The sequence below is a fragment of the Fusarium oxysporum genome, chromosome 3 (assembly GCF_000149955.1).
Source record: "Fusarium oxysporum f. sp. lycopersici 4287 chromosome 3, whole genome shotgun sequence".
In the NCBI taxonomy this organism is placed as follows: domain Eukaryota; kingdom Fungi; phylum Ascomycota; class Sordariomycetes; order Hypocreales; family Nectriaceae; genus Fusarium; species Fusarium oxysporum.
The window spans coordinates 3554108-3575078 of record NC_030988.1 but is presented as its reverse complement, the minus strand read 5'-3'; the positions used below and the strand labels follow the sequence as shown (position 1 = coordinate 3575078).

The following is a 20971-nucleotide window of genomic DNA, read 5'->3' as shown; positions in this document are numbered from 1 at the left end:
AGCTAGAATAACCTCCTTTTTCAGACGTAATATCTCTCGTCATAGGGATAATATACGTCCTTTTCCTTCCAGAGATTCCTGCCCAGAACATAATCGATTGACAGGCTTTTCCGTGAGATTGAACATTAACTAGGTTCCTTACGGTATTTCTCATGAGGCCGGCGAAAGACCCAGCCGTCAGGGTTGTTCGGGGCATTCTGTACAGTAACCTCATCACTGAAGCAAATCTGTACGCCAAAGTCAGTGGGAATAGCTTCATTTTAAACCGACTTACGCGTATGTAATCATCGAGATGACGGAGCCAAAACGTACAGTGTTCAAGCCGCTCTTTTGCGTCTTCTTCTGACAGTTAAATCCGTCTTTTTGACCGCCATTTGCGGCGCCAATTGCTCTGTAAACGTCTCTTGAGAGTGCGAATAGAGACATCTAATTCCAGTTCATACAGAACGTCATTCCAGGTGATTTCGCGATGCCGATTAATATACGAATTAATCCTGATAAGCTGTAGCGGCGTGAGTTTCTTTGGACGTCCTTTTCGTGGCTGTGAGGCAAGGTTGTGGTGTTGTTCCCATCGTCTTTTGGTCTTCGAGATGGTCCCCTGGGTCGTTGAGAAGTTATCTGCAACTTCCCTCTGAGATTTGCCGGCATGTAGCTCCGCCATTGTGGCTGCTCTTTGCCCTGGAGTAAATTCATGATTAAACTTACGATTTCCGCTTATCTCAGTCCCAAAAGACCGATTTCCTGAAGGCATTTTTCGTTATTTAATTGCTAATTAAAGAACTCGTGATGGTTCTATTACGCTGTGTTGAAAGCGGGGTAGGATCAGTGTGATTCCAGACTTTTGGCACGTGATTGTAACATTTGACTATTAGGGATTTATGTTAGGGGGTTTGCAAGGCGAACTCTAAGTGTAGGAAAATAAATTTCACATCCCTTAGTAGACTGCAATGTGATTAAAGCAAGCAGCTCAAGCTACATATGATTGGTGGAAGTAGTGGAGTCGATTAAGGTACATGATTGGGTAACGTACATGATAAGCATGTGGCACAGCATACTGTGCAGCTAGGAATAACTTACCCTATAGAAATTTGTTTCTTAAATAAAATAGCTAAAAATCTAAACAAATTATTTTTAACGATAGTATAGCTAGCTTAGTAAAGAAATATTTTTATAAGATTTTTATTTATTTTATTTTATATAGAAAACCTTAAAATACAGTGTAATATATAGTTTAAATAGATTTTAAAGTTTATAGCTATATAGAATTTCTTTAAAAATCTAGAAAAATTCGTATAGCTTATTTTAAGACTTATATATAAGCTATTAAAGTCTTAGCTATTTTAAGCCTAATTTGAATTTTAAAGAATTATTTAAAAACCCGCCTTTAAGGTGACAAGTGGGGTGTGCCACATGCTTGTCTGTGCCACATGCTTATCGAACCCCCCATGTAATATCAATTATGTAAGATCTCCCCACAAAATAAAATCAGGCAACCCATCAGCTCGTCGGATGAGTGATCTCGAATTCTTCATAATTGCCCATCTTCCTAACTTGAGCCAAGAGAATGATGGGGTCTTCTGCACCTCATCACCGACACCAATCATCACTAGAGGGATTCATTGACTTTTCTACAGGCGCAAGTCCTTCGTTCAACCCAGATGAACTTGATAAGGCTGCTGGTGTTCTCCGTCGCGTTATTGAGCACTTCGAGCCCTCGTCGACTGAAAAGCCGTATAACCGACCTAGGCTGGTTCGTCTAACGTACGAACATGCTCGATCAGAACAATCTAAATCCAACTTCTTGCATGCATTCCTCGGGTCAGTGAATATTAAGATAGATGAAGTTATCGATCTCGATGATGAAACGGTGGAAGAGGGGATTCGTTTGGCCTTGAACGCCTTTGCAGATTTCCTGGTCGACAACTTCTTCCTTCCACGTAAGTCGTCTTTTTTGCTAGCATTCGACTTCAACACTCATCAGACTCTAGTCAAGGCTGCTGGCAGCAAGACGCCCCAACCATCGCCCGCAGCTAGCTCCCGAATCACGAGCACGCGTCCTGTTGTCGGGTCCGTGGAACGAGTGGCGTCGCTTAGACGTGACTGCCTAGTTCGTGACCGACATCGTTGCGTAATATCTCGCGATTTCGATATGAAAGAAGCTGAGCGCCGTATTGAAGAGAGCGGATATGACTATGCTTCAGACGATCAAGGACAATTACTCAAAGAACAGGAACCCGGATCATTTGCGGAACTGGAAGTCGCGCATATACTTCCTCACTCATTGATGACTACGACAGGAAACCCTGAGCTGGTAGGTAAATATCCAATTCTACACCCCAAGCTAATATGTGTCCTAGAATAAATCCAAGGAAACGGCATTGGCAATACTTGATATGTTTGATCACGATATCGTGCACCTTATCGAAGGCCCAGATATTGATCGTTCTCGGAACGCTCTCACTCTGAAAATTGATTTACATCGGCAGTTTGGCAACTTCAAAGTTTTCTTCGAGCCTACGAACCAGCCCAATAGCTACCGTATCGATTCAACCCTCCGTCAGCCATTCAGGAACCGTATTTTTCCAGTCAATCGTACTTTCTTTCTCACTCCCGAGCGAACCATCGATCCCCCATCCGCTCGGCTTCTTGCTGTTCACAACGCTATTTGTCAGATTTTACATCTAAGCGCCGCCGGAAATTACATTGACAACATTCTACGCGAGTTGGACGATGGAGCTGTACAATCTGACGGCTCTACTAATCTAGCCAGTCTGCTTCGGCTGAGGCTAGATTGTTGGTGGGAAAGCGCAGTGGTTGAATAATTAGGCGTCTCTTTACACCTTATATGGCTCCGTATCTAACGCCTCCTTACTATTTAATAATGGATAACAAATGGTAGAAAGGATGAAATTTCTGTATATAAAAGTTCGAAGGACTTGATATAAAGGCTCTCACAAGCGGTCGGTTATCAATTCATAATTAATAACCTCTGTAGCTAGAGTTTTTTTTAGAGTTTTCATCTTCCTTCCTTCTTTTTTTTAAGCTATACAGTGCTAGGATATGTTGACAAGTATATCTAGGGTCTATGTCGCAGACGCTTGATATGCCGGTTGGCTGTAATTACCATTATAGGCATACTGATCGTGATGTCTTTTGGAAGACCTCTTCTCCGGTTATGCGAGCCTTTCTTTATCCTTATTGAATTACTTGGCTCATTTTGTTTTCTTTTACAGAAGCTTCTTCTATTTTACAAGCCGCTTTTATGTCAGGTGCCTTACCTGTCCCTCGTAGGGTCCTAGAAAGCGTCTGTAGGATCCTTACGAGTTGACTCGTTCGTGCTTGATACTTTAGAGACCTGAAACAGCATAATAGTTCTCAGAAGTATGATACGGAGTGTTTTCGTTCGACTACTCTTACGTATCTTATCTGGAATTGAATATATGGTATAATCCACAGAGTTCACGATACAGAACTGAACATATGTACCTCTCGCTGGGAATATCGCGCGCTAATCCTAAATATGCCCTGATTATCTCAGATAATAACATAATGTACCGCCAAAAAATACAAGCCCGCAACCGGGTCATTGAAAGCTTCTGTGTTGAGTGGAGCTGAGCTCTAGACTAATAGAAGCTCAAGGAACTCATCAATACTCTTCACTGCAGTTTCATACTTGACTTCATGGCTTGAGCCCTCATGTGACGGCAAAACGTCAAGTCTGTTCCAAATCTCAATATCCAACATCCAGTCATCGAGACTATTTTTCTATTCTCTCTGTTCAAAGTCTTCGTTATAGAATCGGGCAGGCAAAAAGGCAGTGCTCAGTAACGGCTAGAAGCCTGGGGTACTGATAAGTCGTATGTGGCTGTCCATCGATGGTGATAGGCTGGGTAGCCACGGTTCTCATGCGGCCTTTTGTTAGTAGTATCAGTCTCATTAACGCGGAGAGGCACGCGGGCTACAAAAACTGTTATTGGATGTCATCACCGACGGCAATTGATGTAGTAGTAGTAGTAGGAGGAGGAGGAGGAGGGGTGAGAGGCTGAGACTGAGTGACTTAAATTTCACCTATCGAGTAGTGCCTCTGCGACTGGTGCAAAATCTTTTCAATCACCTTCTTCGCCAGCTTGTCTATATTCTGAACATCAAACCCCTTCCTAAATTCGATATTGTCCCAAAGGACATCTCTCCGCTTACTATCTTGCAGAAAATATTGGTCTTTATTCACAAAATAAAGATAGACGTTCCTACTAGGATCACCTGAAGACGACGAACGGCTTGAATTCTTCAGAGTCCCAACCCAACATCGCTCGTTCTTCAGCTGCAGTCGACGCCCGCGCTGTTTGTCTGTAGCGTGCTCTAAGCGAGTAGGTGGTGCCTCTGTCACAAACTTAGCTTTTCTTTCTCAAATTGGGTACTTGGACGCTCACGACGTCGGCGGCGAGCCACCTTCCTCGAGGGTTTAGCAGTGGATCCAGGCATATATTCGAAAAACGTATTATGAGGGCCAAATTCAAGCAGCTGCCGCGAAAATGGTGGAGTAATGCGGGGTTTCTCAGCAGTGGAATAATCCACCACTTGGCAGGTCTACGGCGGGCGCGCCCCTTACGTAATAGGATTGTCGGATTATGATTGGCAGTTACGAAAAGAACTCTACCCCTGTCGTTGAAGGGAACTCTACCTCCTGTGAGGTGGGCCACCAAAAAGAACTCTAGTACGGAGTAGGGTTCCTCAAGTTATGGTGCAGTAGAGCGACGAGAATTGTGCAGAAGCGGTATAGTGATGGGGTCACGTGGAATATTTTGAGTGTATTGTCGCGATGCCAGTATATTGGGTTCTTGGCAATAAGTACAATATGAGTCATGTTCCTATTGGGTAATACAAAAATATTGCGAAGGGGCTCAATTTCCAATATCATATTGTTTATATTAACAGCACTGGTGGGGACTTCCAGGAACAGAAAGGCACTTCGTGAGCAGATGTAATGTCCATTTTTGGCTGTAAAATTCACCTGTAAGCCATTTTTCGGCCCCATAATACGCGTACCTCTCAAGTACTGCTAGTCAGAGCACTAGTCCTAAGATGGAATGGCCCGTTACAGTGCGGAGAGGCTTATCGTTACCTTTGGCTTGACGCTCAGCTAGTGTATAAAAGGCCAAACTGGGGTAGACATAGTAGGTACTGTATCCCTCAACGTACTGTGTGGTGACGCTTTTTAGATTGTGAATGTGTGTGAAAGAGGAAGCTGCCAGTGCTCGACACTATCCGCTGTCTCCAAATATGCAAGCAGTCCACGCAACTATACGATTCGCGAATCACGTCGCGAACCGCAAACCACCATCTACGAAGCCGCAAACTGACCGACATCACGAATTGCATTGTGATAGCATTTGAGCATTTTGAGCAGCATTTTTTTAATCATTGAGAACACGTAAATCACGACGCGACGCACCTCTTTGACCCTGCGCGACAGTTTCGGCCCCTCCACCACCGACCGTACCGCACCGCACCGACAACTTTCCCGGCATCACGACCCCGGGAATCTAAAATCACATCGTCAACGGTCCCGAATGCGCCACCCATGACGACTCCGGTGACGACTCGGCGGCCGCTTCAAGTAATTAGCATAAGCAACGAGCACGGGCGACGGTTGAGCAAGCGTCTCGCTGCAGCGGCGGCGACAGATTATGAGCTCGACGATGACTTCGCATTTGTGCGAAAATCGAAGAGAATTAAGACGGACAAGACAGACGAACCGAAGACGGAAGCAGTGCCAGAGCCAAAGGCGGAGCCAGTGAAGTCGTCTGCAAAGGGACGACCTGCGGCGAAGCAACATGCTGCTAAGGCACCGACGACTAATGGAACGATTGTGGAGGAGGGGCCGCCCGAAAAAGAAACAAACACGACGACAAAGCCCCCGACGAGGAAGAGTAGCAGACGAAAAGCGAGTGTTGAAGCATCAGATGCGCAAGAAATCAAGGTCCCCAAGAGACCATCAACCAGGAGGAGCACGCGACGATCTGGGGAAGCACAGGAGGAAGAAGGCCCTCAACCAGCACCAGCGTCCATACCAGAACCCGAGCCTGAATCCCAACTAGAAACAGTACCTGAAGCAGCGCCAGCTTCCCCAGTCAGTGGAGCGCCTAAGAAACGCGAATCCCGCGCAAAACCTACTAGACCGCCTCCGGACTGGGATAAATCGCCGCAACGCGAACCGCCTGTGCAGTCGACCACAATTGCTCTGCCTATGAGCGATACGCCCATCATTAACAGAAACAAAGAGATGCGAAAGAAGGGGGGCAATAGCAACAGGCGGAGCAGTTTGGGTAACCGTGGAAGAAGGGCGAGCTCTCTGATCGAGAGCGGCCAAACAGCAATACCCCACCGGGAGGTCAACCCGGCGGATTTTTACAAACACATTGAAGCCGAAGGCTTGACAGAGCCTCGGCGTATGAAACAACTGTTGACCTGGTGTGGCGAGCGCGCTCTGGCAGCGAAGCCTCCTCATAGCACACCGAATTCTAATGCTATTCTTGGTGCTCGTGCTATTCAAGATCAACTGCTAAAAGACTTTGCGGCTCGATCTGACTTCTCAGACTGGTTTAGTCGAGAGGATGACGGGCCAAATGTGCCTGTAGTGTTGAGGCCCAACCCCAGAAACATGGAGTTGGACGAGAAACTGGCCCAACTGGAAATCAACATCAAAAGATTACAAGATGAGAAGAAGGTATGGCAAGCAATACGAAAACCACCGCCTGGCCAACCGCCTCTCTTCTCCGGAGGCGAGACTGGGCCTATTGTTCTACCAGACTTTGATCTTTTAGATCCATATGAAGGCAAGATCAGAGGATTCCTGGCCGACGAGACAGCATCATTCGACGCTGTTCGGTCTCAGACAGAACCAAGGTTGCGGATTATTCAGTCGTCACTCGAGTTTCAGGTCGACCAACTTGCCGACAACGTTCACAAGCTCGAGCAGCGGGTTCTGGTTGCGGGCAAAGAAGCGGATAAGGTCCTTAGTGTTAGCGCCCTACGACTTCGACAACGTGAGGAGCAGGAGAAGGCGAGCGCAGGAACAAGGGACATACCAGTCATCGAGGTTCTAAGAAGCCTAGGGAATATTCTACCTGAAGGAGGCGGGTGAGGGAGCAAAATCTTGGATTTGGAACGATCGGGCTTGATACCCTCTGTTTTTCTTCATTACCCCTTTTTTCAGCCTATGACATGGATGACGAGACGAGATAAGACCAGGTTATGTGCCTTTTTCTCCCTCCAATTAAAAAATAAAAATAAAAATAAAAAACCGACCGATTGATTCGCACTTGACCCTCGACCGGGGAGACTCGATACTTCTTGAATACTTTTGTTATCCTTTTTTTATAACTTTTGAAAGTCCTGGTAACCGCTTAGTGGATGTCTGGTGTTGCGAACCCCGTATCAGACGTCATTATCGTCATGGGACATGAGCCGGATGCGTCGGGCGGGGGATATCATCGTCCCCAGCGAAAGATGGCCAGGACGACGAAGATGTTGGAGATGCAGCAGCAAAATGGCGATATGGATTGGCAGGAAGAAGGTGGGACTAGCGAGGGAGTTCTAGGACAAAACCGAGCTCGGAAGCAGACTGCCCCTAAGTCATCCGGGGGCGTGGTCGAGGCAGTCCAGAGCTTGAAGCAACTCCTGGGGCAGGACTTCAACATGAAAACCGAAGCGATGAAGGCTGAGTTTCAGCTCGAGTTCACTAAACTCAGAGATCGTATGGCCGAGGAAGTCACCAGGACCACGGCTCAGACGGCACAAGAATTATCGCAAGTCCAAGACCAGCTTATCCAGGCTTGTGGCGAGCTGGAGCAGACTCGACTACAGTTAAACATGCTGAACAAGACTGAAACACAACGGTCGTCGGTTCAATCGTATGCAGACGCAGCCAGGATGACACCCACCAGCATGTCCAGCCAATCTCCATCTGCGGCCCGATCGGCAACTCCGGAACCGGTGTTCTGCACAGTGGATAAGTCCAGAGTTCCTGAAGACCACATTGGAGACGCTACACCGACGATTATCCACAAGACAGTTGAGCAGGACATGTCCTTCGAGACCAATTATATCCTATCAAAGTTGATAGCATGAATCGTACGACCGTTTTTGACCAGGAATTTAATGTTCTCCCCGGAGCAATGGAAACCTTGAGCCATGAGAATGGAGTGCAGATTGCCAAAGTGGCCTGGCTGAGCCGAAAGGTCAACCCTAAGACATATGGATCCATGGTGGTGTACCTCACTAAAAACAACGATGCCAAGAGACTACTACAGGAACACTACTTTCTCGTCGCAGGTGAATCGACATATACGAGTGTATTCGAGCAGATCACTGGACCGGAACAATGCTATAACTGCCAAGGGCTCGGTCACAAAGCATTCTCGTGCAGCAAGAATCGAGTATGTGCAAGATGCGCCGCCGAGAGCCACCATCACAGTAAGTGCCAGGCACAGATACCCAAGTGCGCTCTCTGCAGCGGTCCGCATGAGTCATTCAGTAGAAATTGCCTAAAACTTCACCCCAGGTGGCATGAGTAGGCAGTGTTGCTAATAATATAAACAATACGATATTGCCAATATGGATCCCCTCGCAATATTATTGTATTGTCAAGGGATGTATATTGTATTACCCAATATGAACATGGCTCATATTGTATTTATTGCCAAGATCCCAATATATTGGCAGTGTGACAATACACCCAATATATTCCACGTGACCCCATCACTAAACCGCTTCTGCACAAGTCTCATCGCCAAGTCGACTGAAATTGACGACTCTTCTCGTTGTGGCCATTTTACAAAAGGGAGGCGCTATTGAGGTATGGCGGTAAGTCTGTCTCCGCTCGACAGTAACAAAGATAATGGGCAGAGGTGACGATGGGTCGGCAGGGAAGGTTTAGCCAAACATGGTTAGTACCAATTGTACCTCCCCTGATGCGGGGAAACAACGCGTGGCTGCATTTTAGCCAATAAAATGCCAAGTATCCCTGTCGTTGGTATAGGGCAAGACCTGTCCGCGACTGTCAAAAGGCAATTTCACCCCAGGACTAACATCCCAATATAAGTAATATATTGCCAATATGGACATCCTCATATTATATTGTTGCAATATCAAAATCTTCATATCATATTGTTACAATATGAGAAAGTCCATACCATATGGGTTATATTGCAATATACTACTTTATTGCCATATTATTAGCAACACTGTGAGTAGGTCCCTCCAGGTGATTCAACTGAATGTGAGAAAGCAGGATACGGTACACGACAGCCTCATGAACGATAAGCAACTTCAGGATTACGCAGCAATAGCGATCCAACCGAAGCATGGGTTTTTTTCTTCTTTCTTTTCTTTTTTTTTTCTTTTTCTTATCAGTAGTGGGTGCGCAATTTTATTTGGGCACCTAGGTGCCTATATATTGGCCGCCACACCCAACCCATGCCATGTAACTCGTGGCTGATTGTGGCGCACTTACCCTGTTAACGCGTTGCAGGTGAACGCGTTCACGCGTAACTTGCCATCAGCATCTGCAGTAACGCAGCAGTGAAACCACTTCAACAAAGCTCAACGCGCTGAATCACCGGAATATCAATTGCAACTGGCAGCGTTTTTGTTTCATTGCCTCTGTTTTGCGCGATACGATGTTTTTGACCTTATTTGGACTCGTCACATACGCCGACTGACCAGATCCCTACGACTTTTTGGCTTTACATTTGAGAACTCGAGACAGTATGGCTGCTGCTACACGTTCCAAGCATCATGGTACGGCTCATCTCCAGGAGCCAGCTGAGAGTAAAGCTTCTCCAATCGCTGGCAAAGTGCAGTCGCCGCCTAAGGGAGGCGCGACTCAGAAGATCGGTCCCGACTTGGAAAAAGACGTTGCGATTGACAAATTCATTGGCCACCGTGTTGACACCAAAAACTCCACCGTAGACATCCAAGTCAAGTGGCAAGACGGGGAAACCACCTGGGAGTCAGAGTGGAGTCTTCAAGAAAAGGTGCCTGTGCTTGTCTTCAAGTACTGGGAAAAGCTGGACGGCCGCAAGGCTGCCACCAACCTTGATACCTATCACGTCTTCAAGATCTTAAAGCGAGCCTCACCCTCGGACAAGTCCGGAAACTCCCAACACATGTATCAAGTACAGTGGGTTGGCTACCGTCCAGCCGAATCGACTTGGGAGCACGAGTCCAAGCTGCGCACGATTACGCCCGATATGTTGGACAAGTTTGAGACTAAGCAGTTGGCTAAGGGTGCTTCAGAGAAGCGCAAGAGCATGCGTGGGCCTGGACGACCTCGAAAGAAGTCACGAGTGAAGGACTAGATGGTGATAGATGGCGTGTGTATATGTAGATAACACAAGCATAGGAGATGAACAACCATCGATAATGATCTTTCTTGTATTTGACTTGATACCATAACGTGTTCTTGAATCAGTTTTTGCGTGCTCCTTTTTGGCAAGGATGGGAGCAACTGAATTCAATTCAACGTAAGGCAATTCACATCAACATTTTGTCAAGGAGCCAATAGAATATGTGTATTTTAGCTCACCCCCTGGCCTAATCTACATATCCTAATGGCTCTTCGACAAAATGTTGATGTGGGTTGACTTACGTTGAATTGAATTCAGTTGCTCCCGTCCTTGATCAAGACACCAGCTGTAGCTTGCTTTTAGATATCCTGAAGGCAGGCCCATTGCTCTATACTGGCGGTTATCTAGTGAGATTCCCGGTGGCTTGGCCTCATACCAATCATCTCTTTGCATGACGATCTCTGGTGGGTTGCTCCTGGGATCATCGTACCTCAGACGCGTCCAATTTCCTGTGCTCTACTCAAGAAATCTATATACCGTGATTCCAGGGGGGAATCAGCATTTAGAATTTCCAGACCACAGCACGAACTTCTGGTCTCGTATAGCTTAATTGGGTTCCTGTATGCCTGAATAACTTGAAAATACATTTTTTAGTCTCAAATCTGCCTTGCTGTTGTATTACGAGGGTTGGAATGAACGACCTTAAGGGCGGTCGGAGAATGAATAGAAGGCCGTTGAGCGTTACATTTCCCTATTTTGGACTAGAAAGCCTTTGGTAAGAGCGTTACATTTTCCTTATCAGGTTAGCCCGTTCTCACGGCCCAAAAATCTCAACGTGTCATGTGAAATCAGCAAATTTCACTAGCAACACAAAGCAACAATGGAGTTCCGATTCGTGGACGAACATGACCCCCTTGCGCTGCGTCGACGTCGCCTGCAAGCGCAACGCACCCAGAGATGCCGGCAGCGGCAAAAAGCTTGAGAGATTGATGCAAATAGGTGACAAAAGAATTCATGTGAATGGCGACCAGCATTTCTGACACCCCAGGGCGATCCACTCTCGAGGTCATACCCGGTATACGGACAAACAATTCTTCCTTCGAAATTGTGTCTCTCGGCACCAGCCATCTTAATTCCCTTCCCTTCTATCTCCGCACCCAACACGACGCTAGTTCTTCAACTCTTCACGATGTCTTCCTCCATCCTCACAACATCCTCCTCCCATCAACTCATTCTTCAAAAAAGCACCCGCGTCCAAAAAGAGGCAGTAACTCGCGCTACAGACCGTCATAAAATTCCGACTTGCACCCATCAAACGAGCGCGTCAAGCCTCCTTTGCTGGAACAACCGGGGACTGTAGAAGGGATCTGCCTGGTTCTCGCAGTTCGCTGGAGGCTTTGCGGATCGCCTGTCGTCGAAGCTGTTCCTCCTTTTGGACACGGGCTTGGTCCGGTAAGTTCCCTCTGGTGGACGTACTAATCGTAGAAATGTCGTCTTCAACGTGCCTGAAAGAACCGTCGCTCGATTTACATCATACTACGAAAGCTGTCGTGAGGTGGCGGGAGGATGATACGATGCAATTCTTGACGAAGCCGGATCCGAGATCGAGCGCTGTTACCTTTAATACGAGGTTTAATGGGGAGGCTGCTTTTTTTGAGCTGGGTGTGCCTGTTAAGCTCAAGGGGTTGGATATTGTTACGAAGGCCATGGTTCGAGTTTGTGCTTCGTCTATCGTTTCTCTTGAGGTTGTTAAGAACCCGACTGTTCCCACAACAATAGGGGAGGCGTTCAAGTCTACCACTCTTAGTCTCGACTTTACGTTGGTGTCCTCCTACCATCATTGTCCACACCGCTGCTGTCGAGCCGTTATCTGCATCTAAAAAATCCTCCGGAGTAGTCCTCGACGCTATTCGTGATCTATCCAAGGCCACCGCCCTCTCCATTTACATCGAAGCTCGCGACGCGCCCCCCAAGCTACAACACATCAGCGATGCGGCCAGTCAAGGTCTCTTCAAGTCCTGCAGCACCCGATACCACATCGCCAGTTTGTACGGCGGCATTGGAGGCAAACTCATCGAGCCCTCAGGCGACACAGCCGCACCACCATCATACGATGAAACCACATCCCGCCCACCGCCTCCGCCTCCCCCGATCGAATTTCCCAGCAAAAAGCGTCCACGCCAAGATACCGAAACCGAACGCGACGATATCACCCTTCTCTAGGCCGAACTCCGAGCTATGAAGGAAGTGCAAAGCCGAGTCGAAGCCTTGGAGACCGAGAACGAGAAGCTGAAACAGCAAAACAAGGAACTGGTCGAAGGCATGGATAAGCTCCAAGAGCGATACGACGCGCTGGAACATCGTTTTGCGGCGCTTGATTCGAAGAATGAGGAGTTTGCCGATACGTATGACTGCTCGTTCTCAGAATTGCGTGAAGACATGGACAGGCTTGAGGGGGTCGTTGATTTTGTCCAAGAGGGGCAGGTTCGTGAAGAGTCGCTTGAGGTGATTAAGAATGTTGTTGTCAAGGAGATTATGACGCGGCTGGCGAACGGGTGAGCCCCGTTGCCGTCGTTTCTGAACTCATCATTCACCTCAGGCTGTAGGACAAGTTTGTCGAGGCTCTTGATCCCCACGACAGCGGTGCCTGACTTTGACCGCCAATTGAGGGACACCATCGACCGTGTCAAAGACGTAACAGCCATTGCACACGCGTCGCTTCAGCCGTCGCTGACGGACCCCAAGATGAGCGACTCATCGCTTCACCCCCAGCACCATTCACTTCAATCAGTCTCATCGCCCTGATCGCCATCGGCATCGTCTCCCAACCCGTCGTCGTCTTGCCCAAGTCGACCGTCCGATCAATCAGCGCTTTCGGTGTCAACCAACAGTCAGCGCTCATCATCGCTTCACTAAAGCCGAACCTTGACTTCAGGAAGGGACTCACTCGGTGATGACGTGAAGCTAAGTTACACTGGCTGGCTGGCTGGGTATATTGCCTTGCTATATTATCGGTCATTTAGTGATTGCATTCTTAACAATGCCATTGTCGGCATTACAAACACAAGGGCTCAACGTACCTCCCCTAGTCCTACATTCCAAAATCAATTGTTGCACAATTAATTTAATCTGTCCCACTTTACAGGGGTTGACACTCCAGTAGGCAAATGCGACTTAGGTCTTCAAGGCCGCCACCAATTTTTTGGCCAAGTTGAATTCTAATCTATACTTCGCTGGTCTAAAGAGCATTAGAAGCGAAGTTTTATTCTATTTGAGTCAATATTGCTGTCGCGGCATGTCATGGTATGTTGCGATAGAGTGACGCTCGATCAAGCGTTACGTTTCCTATATAGAAGAAGGTATTTATAAATTCGCTTTTATAAGATATTTAATCCTGAACCTATTTCTTTTTTATTTCCCTTATCTCTTATATTTTAGTAAGATTTTAAGAATACGATTATTTTTATTATATTATGTTGAACGGATCGCGGGCGCCTTGATGCCCCTAATTGTATATGTATTATGGAACCGTAGTCCCTCCCCATCCTCAGAGAGGAATGAATGAATGAATGAATTTATTCCGCCCGGGAGGATACGCCTCATAGGGCCCACAACGTTGTATCTCGTTACACTGTTATTCCCCCCATTTTACCCCTTACAACCTCAACCTCACCAGTCCTTACATCCTGCCACTTTCCCCAGCCTCGCTTGTCCCTGCGACAGGCCTGCTTGAAGGCCAACTTCTCCAAGTGTTCAGCATCCTATCTTCAGCAGCTGAAGCATGGTCTGTCAACTTGAGGCTGTTTGTTGTTAGTAATCAGCTGTGATGTTAATATTAGTGGTCATTAGTTTTCTCCTTCTCAAACTCCTTCCTGGCTCAATCTTCCTGTCGCCATCGCAAATTTGACTGTCGCTCGCACCGCCTCCAGGTTAGGTCTCCACTTTGCTCCGTCTAACGCCGACTTTCCACCTAGAAAGAAGGAAAGGTTGCCCATCATGTTTTGTCCTACTCGACGCATGGCTTCACGCTCTGCTTCCCATCTTGTGCATCGGAACAGAAAATGCTCCATTGTCTCTGGTACACATCCACATTCACACCTGTCCGACTCTGCGGCCCCGATCTTGTTGAGGTAGCTGTTGATCTTTGCCATTCCCGTGCGGAGCTGCGAGAGCACTCCGGCTTCTCGTCTCTTGCAAATGTCGTATAGTGTTTGCGTATGTTTGCCTGGTAGGGCCCGATCTATCCGTTTGGAGTAGTTGCCTACATTGTTGGGTAGTTTCCGTTGCTGATGCAGCTGCGACACTGCCAGCCTGAGCCGCGTGGAGCGGGCCTGGTACGGTAGCGATTGCGGCGTGCATCCCGCTCTGGTAGCCTTCTTGGCTTGTCTCTTTGCTTCACGACTCATGCTGAGGTCATCGTCTCTGGATGGTACCCAGATCATCTTGACTCTATTGTTTCCCTTTCTCAGTCGCTCGATGTGCTCGTAGATCTGACGTATGGAGGTCTGGCCTGATTGCTGTTGCGGTCGGGCAATCGCCTTGAGTGACGACTGGCTACTTGACAGCACCGTAAGCTCTCGACATTGTAGACCATCCGGCATGCATCGCAATGCCATCGCTATCGCCTCCAGTTCGGCGGTGTACGGGTTCTGATCGTCTCGTGACCCGAGCGTGGCCGAGTACCTGGCCACCATCCTGTCTGTTTGACCAGGCGATCTTTGGGCCACGATGCCGCCCATACCCACTAGACCTCCCCTGTCGGAAGCACTGGTCGCGATGGCAATGTCGTTGACGTTCTTTGCAGCTATTTTTGCCGCTTCACGATCGGCCTCGCGTACAAGCGGCACCCGGTTGTACCACGGTGGTACCGCATAGGCCTCAATCGTTTCCATCCGCTCCGTTCCGCTGCCTTCATACGCAAGCGCCAGCTTCTTCAACGGTGACATGTATCTTCGACTCGCCGACACCTTGAGGGCTGCTAGCGGGTGCGTCTTTGGCACCGTCTTGATGTTGATGTACATCCGCATGCCTGCTTGAGCATGTCGCTCGCATACCGTCTGTATGTTGGCTTCTGCCTCCATCACTGCTGTCGCGACTGTCCGGAAAGCACCCGTGATGGCTCGTGCTCCTATCTTCTGAGCCCTGTTGAACCAGCTCAGTGCTCTTTCGTTTCGTGCATGCGACCACACGACCGAAGCGTAGTCCATCGCCGGAGCGACGGTCGCCGTAAACAGCTGCCTAGCCGTGCGTGGAGATAGCATCCTCAGACTTCTCAGGCACATGGCCGCCGTGAGACCTCTGGTGGCCGCTTCAGCCATGTGTTTCTTGAATCTTAGTCCTGCATCCATGATGACGCCCAGAATTTTGGCCTTCCGCTTCGGCTTGATCACATCTCCCTTGATCGTGAACGGTATGCGGCTGGTACGGTCGATGACGCGGGTAAAGTGCACGATGGTCGTCTTGTCGCACTCAAATGTCGCTCCGCTGCGTCTTTCCCAGTCCAGTGCACGGTCGATGATGGCCTGAATGCCCTCTCTGTTGTCTTCGGCCGTCGGACCTGTGACCCAGGCTGAGTAGTCGTCGACAAACGCAATCGAGCCTCCGTTCGAGTCTATCCTGCTCTGCACTAAGTCTGCATTGAAGAACAGGAACAGTATCGGCGATAGTGGTGACCCTTGTGGGAGGCCAGCTTGTGGCAGTTCCCGTAGCGCTGATGTGTAGCCATTCACCGTGATGGTAGCCGTGCGGTATGAGCAGAAGGCATCGATCCACCTGATCAGCCCCTTGGGTATACCACGCGCCTCGAGTCTCTGCAGCAACCTGTCCTTGAACACGCCGTTGTAAGCTCCTTTGACGTCGAAGCTAACGAGACTGACCACTTTGCGATTGCGCCATGCTTTGTAGACCTGTTCCTGGAAGAGCAGTAGAGCCTGCTCTGCCGATCGCCTCTTTCTCGCACCAAAGTGATTGGTGGGTAAGAGTCCGTACGTCTCGGCGGCGTGCGATATACGGTCCGCCACTACTGTTTCCAGGATCTTGCCCAGCGTCGATAGAAGCGAGATCGGTCTCCATGCCTTGGCTATCTTATAGTCGCCTTTGTTCGGTTTCTTGAGTGGGATGATTTTGGCCGTCCTCCACTGGCTAGGCAATCGCCCTGTATCCAGTGATGTCCGAAACAGATGCAGGACCCGTTCCTTCACCACCGGCCACAGCTGCTTCCATACCATGGCTGGCAGTCCGTCTTGACCGGGCGCCTTCCACGCCTTGGCTTCCATCACCTTCTCCTCCACCTCCTCCATCGTGAGGTTCGGCATGGCCACTTCTCTGCGCCGTGGTCGCGGGCCTTCTTCTTCTATGTCTGTTGGCAGCGGCGGGAAGAAGACGTTGAGCAGTTCCTCCGCCTGTTCGACTTTGTCCTGCGTCGTTGTTCCATCAGTTCTCTTCAGCGGAGGCACCTTATCACCGTTCGCATCATGTCCGGGTTTGAGGTACTTGGCGGCTTGCCAGATGTTGGTCCCATCGGCGAGAAAGTCGTCCCAGTGCGTCTTCTTCTGTCTTTTCATAGCATCATGGTACTCTTTACCCGTTTCTTTGGCTCGATCTTCCAGGCTGTCAATCCGTTGACCGGCCCGACGCCGGGCCCTTGCCAGGTTCCTCCAGAACGTGTACGTCCTACGAAGCTTGGTGAGATCTGTTGTCCACCATCTCTTTGCGTACGGTGATGGCTTCGCACGTGGGACTAGATCGTGGATCGCATCGAGGACCACATCCATCAACCTGTCTGTGACTGGACATCACCATCCCACGGAAGTGGTGAGAGCTTTTCCTTCACCCTTTCCCTGATTGCGTTCCACGGTGCATTTTTGAACAACAACCTTGGTTCCGCTGTTCTCTCGGGCATCGCGAGATCAAACTCTGCCTGGATAGCCCTGTGATCTGATCCATGCTCGGTCGGATAGATGCCGCAGTGTACCATCTCGTCTGCCAGCTCGGCTGATGCGAGCGTCAAGTCGATCGTGCTCTCACCACCCGGTCCTTCCCACGTCTTCGTTCCTCGTGGGAGAAGACTGAGTAGACCATGCTCATCCATGAGGTCGATGATCGGCCCCGCCTCACCTTGTCTCCTACCCGTCACATCGTCGCCTCCCCAGAGCTGATCGTGCCGGTTAAAGTCGCCGGCTAGGATGACGTCCGTCCTCTTTCCCGTGCTGTTACGGAAGCTCCCGATGATCGCATGTAGTTGCCTCATGGCAGTACGTAGGGCCTCCTCATCTTTCCCTGCCACGTATACCGATACCACCAAGACCTCCCGGTCGGGCCACCGAAGTATCGCCCCCGTGAGGTCAGCCGATGGTATCGGCACTTGTTCCGCCTCTAGGTCGCTCCGTATCCAGAGCATGCTGCGTATCGGCCACTGCATGTCGTGTCTCTTTGTAGGTATATACTTGATCCAGTTCCTGTGACTGTTTGGTGTCGTCACCACCGATCCTTCAATATTCAAGGCGTACGGCTCAGCGACTGCCAGCACCGCATAGTCCTGCAAGTCTCTGTCGTTCATCATGCTCAGCTGCACCACATCCTTCTTGTGCACGTTGAGCTGGAAGATTCGCAGGTCAGTGCCCATCAGTGATGTGTAGTTGTCGCACCCGACAGTTTTGACTGAACGACTCGTGTGGTCCTCCGCATGGAACACACTTTGGTTCGACCGCTTGGCAGTCTCGATGGCGATGTCCCGTCTCCGCACACTTGCCGCATCGTTGTGTTTTACTGCAGGCAAAGGCTTTATGGCCAGTCTCCCAGCAGTTGTAGCATTGGTCGGGGCCTTGGCGTCGCTCAAAGACATTAGTGCTGGCCGACTCTCCGGCGAGGTGGAAGTATCTCTCGTCAAGAAGTCGTCGCGCATCGCTCGCCTTGGTGACATAGATCACCATCGAGCCGTACATCTTCCCGTTCTCCTTATTGCTGAGCCAGTGCATCTTGGCTATCGTCACTACATTCTCTTTTCCTAGAGCTTCGGCTGCACCAGGCAGAATATTGCCAGATGAATCTAGAACCGCCGTCCTGTTTGCACCGTCGACCTTGACCGGGTATAGCTGGTTTCTGAGAACCCTCACGCCCTTCACCATCGTCCTCTCTGCCGCCTCCCTGACAAGCTGCAGCTCCGCCTCGTCTCGGCACACTACCTTGATGCGATCTTCGTTCCTTACATCCTTCACCACGGCTGCGCATCGCCAGTTCGGTTGGCCGCCTTCCCTCGCCCGCACCTTTTCTTCGATAGCTTGACGCACTTCTCCTACTTGCGCCTTACCTCTGTCCTCCTCGCTGACCCGTGATGTGTCAATAGCAGGGTTCAAATCCATACCACGAAATCCACATATGGATCCATAATGTGGATCCATATCCATTCCATTCCATTCCACGTGGGCTTCAGCATTTCCATATCCACGCCACGAAGCCCCTTCCACATGTTCCACATGTGGAAATCGTGGAATATTTTAGGTGGGGTTCGAAAATACCTTGATTTCCTTGTGAAATCCCGCATATCCTAAGTACTTTCTATCACCCACAACAACACAACATCGATTTGCCACCCCATTTTCCTCCGTACACAATGAGTCCATTCTGGGGGCTTCACTGTTACTCGCGTTACTACCCCAAATCGAAATGGCCACTCCCCATCCTACCAAGTCAACCACATCCGTTCCAGAACGAACAGAAGAGGACAATCAACGGCTCTTTCAGCTCTACAAAAGCTGGATCTTGACGGAGAGAGACGGCAAGGCGCGTCTATAGGTATATCGGTTCGGCTACGAATATCCAGCATAACAAGAAACAGGAACGTCGGTGGGTGTGTTGCCTTTGCGTCAAGCAACGGCGGATTTTAATGGACCAATGACAAAAACATTGACGTCACCGAGGGCGGGCGGGACCCATTAATTACCATTGTTGGACGAAGTAGGTTTCCATTCCACGAATTCCACAATATGGATCCATTTCCATAATGGATCCATTTCCACCCATTCCACATCGAAATTATTAGTCAGCATCCATATCCACGCCATATTCACAAATGTGTCGTGGAGTGTCGTGGATTTGAACCCTGGTCAATAGTACAGAACAAGGTGTCCGTGAATGAGGATGGGGTAGTGCGCATGGACGAAAGAGTGCGGACGTTACTTGGCTGGCTTGTGGGTGGGGTACGGGCTACGTCCGCATACGATGGCTGCGGGCTCGTCTGAGCACCGCTCGAAATGCTGCCGGCTATCGTTTTCAGCTGTTCTTTCATTTGGCTGATCTCCTCTTTCGCCTGCTGCATCTCCTCTCTTGCCTGCTTCAGTTCCTCCTTCGCTTGCCTTATCTCTTCTGCCGCTTGACCTTGTACTATGCCTACTTCTTTCATGACTTGCAATCGCATCTGCTCAAAGTTCCGCGCTGTTTGTTCCCGAATGATCTTCAATTGCTCGGTTGTTTGCTCACGCGTTGTTCTAATCTGTTCGCTCGTTTGCTCTCGCATCACCCTCAGCTGCCTGGTAGACTGCTCATGCAGGCGCCTGAGCTCATCTACGTTCCTCGACTCCTCGACCGCCTGCGTCTTGACCGCCTGAACTTCCTGCTGAAGCTGTCGAACCATCTCTAGCTGCTCACCCATCATCTGTGTTGTCATCCGCTGATTGCCCATCAACGCGTCCCAGAGTCTCTCGAGCATCTTCTTCTGCTCGTCCATTAGCTGAGTCGACGTCTCGTGAAGCATGGCTCGGAGCATAGTCCGCATCAGCGACACGTTGTTCAGCGCTGCCCTCAAATCAAACAAATCAAATCCGAGGTCATATTTGAGATATTTGATAACTCTCAAGACTGGATTTGTTGTTTGAAATATTTATTCAAATATTTCAAATATTTCAAATCTGACTCTCTATGCTTCCATGCTAACATCTCCAATCTCCCATTGGACCTCCTCCCCCCCACCTATTGTCGCCCCTAGCTTCACCGCACCATGTCTGACCCAGTTCTTAAGGCATTGTAACTTCTCCAGCGTTTCCGTCGTCATCGAAAGCCTCTGCGTCGTCAGCGTTAGCTTGGCTAGGCTGAACGACCTCTCGCAATCAGTCGCCATCGCCGGTATCGCGAGTATATCGAGAGCCAATTGGCTGATCATCGGGAATTGTCCCTGGTGAGCCATCCACCACTCGATTGGATCCTCAGTCTCTTGCGGCTCTAGCCGCAGATACCGCTCAAGCTCGCTTCCCATCACCGTGGTCTTCGCTGTCCTGCTTTTAATCCATTGCTTGAACACGCTAACTTCAGTTGTCGTCCTTGGTACGCTTAAGGATGTCGATGTGTCCATGATCATCTTCTGCTGCTCATCCACCGGCCGGTTGCAGTGGTACCAACGGTCCAAGTAGTCAGACAGTCCAATTTTGGCATCCCTCACCCACACAAGCTGCTCTTCCAACGCCCAGTTCACCTCCAGATAGTTCATGCCGAGTGATGGGTGGAGGATGATGGATGCAGCGAACAACGGTGAGTCTCCAAGCTTGGTGTAGTACTCGTTTAGTTTCTGCCAGGCAGTCATGATGGACAGTCTTAAATAGTGTCGGTGATCCTTTCCCATGTCATCGATT

General features: G+C 49.3%; 6 protein-coding genes across 6 annotated transcripts; 5 read left to right on the top strand and 1 right to left on the bottom strand.

The window, feature by feature from the left end:
- Positions 1-1567: 1567 nt before the first annotated feature.
- On the top strand, positions 1568-2822 carry FOXG_19368 (uncharacterized protein; the record flags this gene model as incomplete). The annotated part of the gene is made up of 3 exons (XM_018399581.1): positions 1568-1937; positions 1989-2311; positions 2358-2822. The coding sequence occupies 3 exons, from the start codon at positions 1568-1570 to the stop codon at positions 2820-2822; spliced, it is 1158 nt and encodes a 385-aa protein (XP_018242724.1).
- Positions 2823-5581: 2759 nt separating this feature from the next.
- Positions 5582-7144, top strand: FOXG_06725 (uncharacterized protein; the record flags this gene model as incomplete). Its single annotated transcript, XM_018385389.1, has 1 exon — positions 5582-7144. One exon carries the CDS (start codon positions 5582-5584, stop codon positions 7142-7144), a length of 1563 nt encoding a protein of 520 aa, XP_018242723.1.
- Positions 7145-7455: 311 nt separating this feature from the next.
- Positions 7456-8130, top strand: FOXG_06724 (uncharacterized protein; the record flags this gene model as incomplete). The annotated part of the gene is made up of 1 exon (XM_018385388.1): positions 7456-8130. The coding sequence occupies one exon, from the start codon at positions 7456-7458 to the stop codon at positions 8128-8130; it is 675 nt and encodes a 224-aa protein (XP_018242722.1).
- A 1640-nt stretch (positions 8131-9770) lies between these two features.
- Positions 9771-10361, top strand: FOXG_06723 (uncharacterized protein; the record flags this gene model as incomplete). Its single annotated transcript, XM_018385387.1, has 1 exon — positions 9771-10361. The coding sequence occupies one exon, from the start codon at positions 9771-9773 to the stop codon at positions 10359-10361; it is 591 nt and encodes a 196-aa protein (XP_018242721.1).
- Positions 10362-11836: 1475 nt separating this feature from the next.
- Positions 11837-13303, top strand: FOXG_06722 (uncharacterized protein; the record flags this gene model as incomplete). Its single annotated transcript, XM_018385386.1, has 4 exons — positions 11837-12191; positions 12247-12522; positions 12586-12904; positions 13042-13303. 4 exons carry the CDS (start codon positions 11837-11839, stop codon positions 13301-13303), a joined length of 1212 nt encoding a protein of 403 aa, XP_018242720.1.
- A 6110-nt stretch (positions 13304-19413) lies between these two features.
- FOXG_06721 (uncharacterized protein) lies at positions 19414-20484 on the bottom strand (the record flags this gene model as incomplete). The annotated part of the gene is made up of 1 exon (XM_018385385.1): positions 19414-20484. The coding sequence occupies exon 1, from the start codon at positions 20119-20121 to the stop codon at positions 19414-19416; it is 708 nt and encodes a 235-aa protein (XP_018242719.1). The 5' UTR covers positions 20122-20484.
- Positions 20485-20971: the final 487 nt, after the last annotated feature.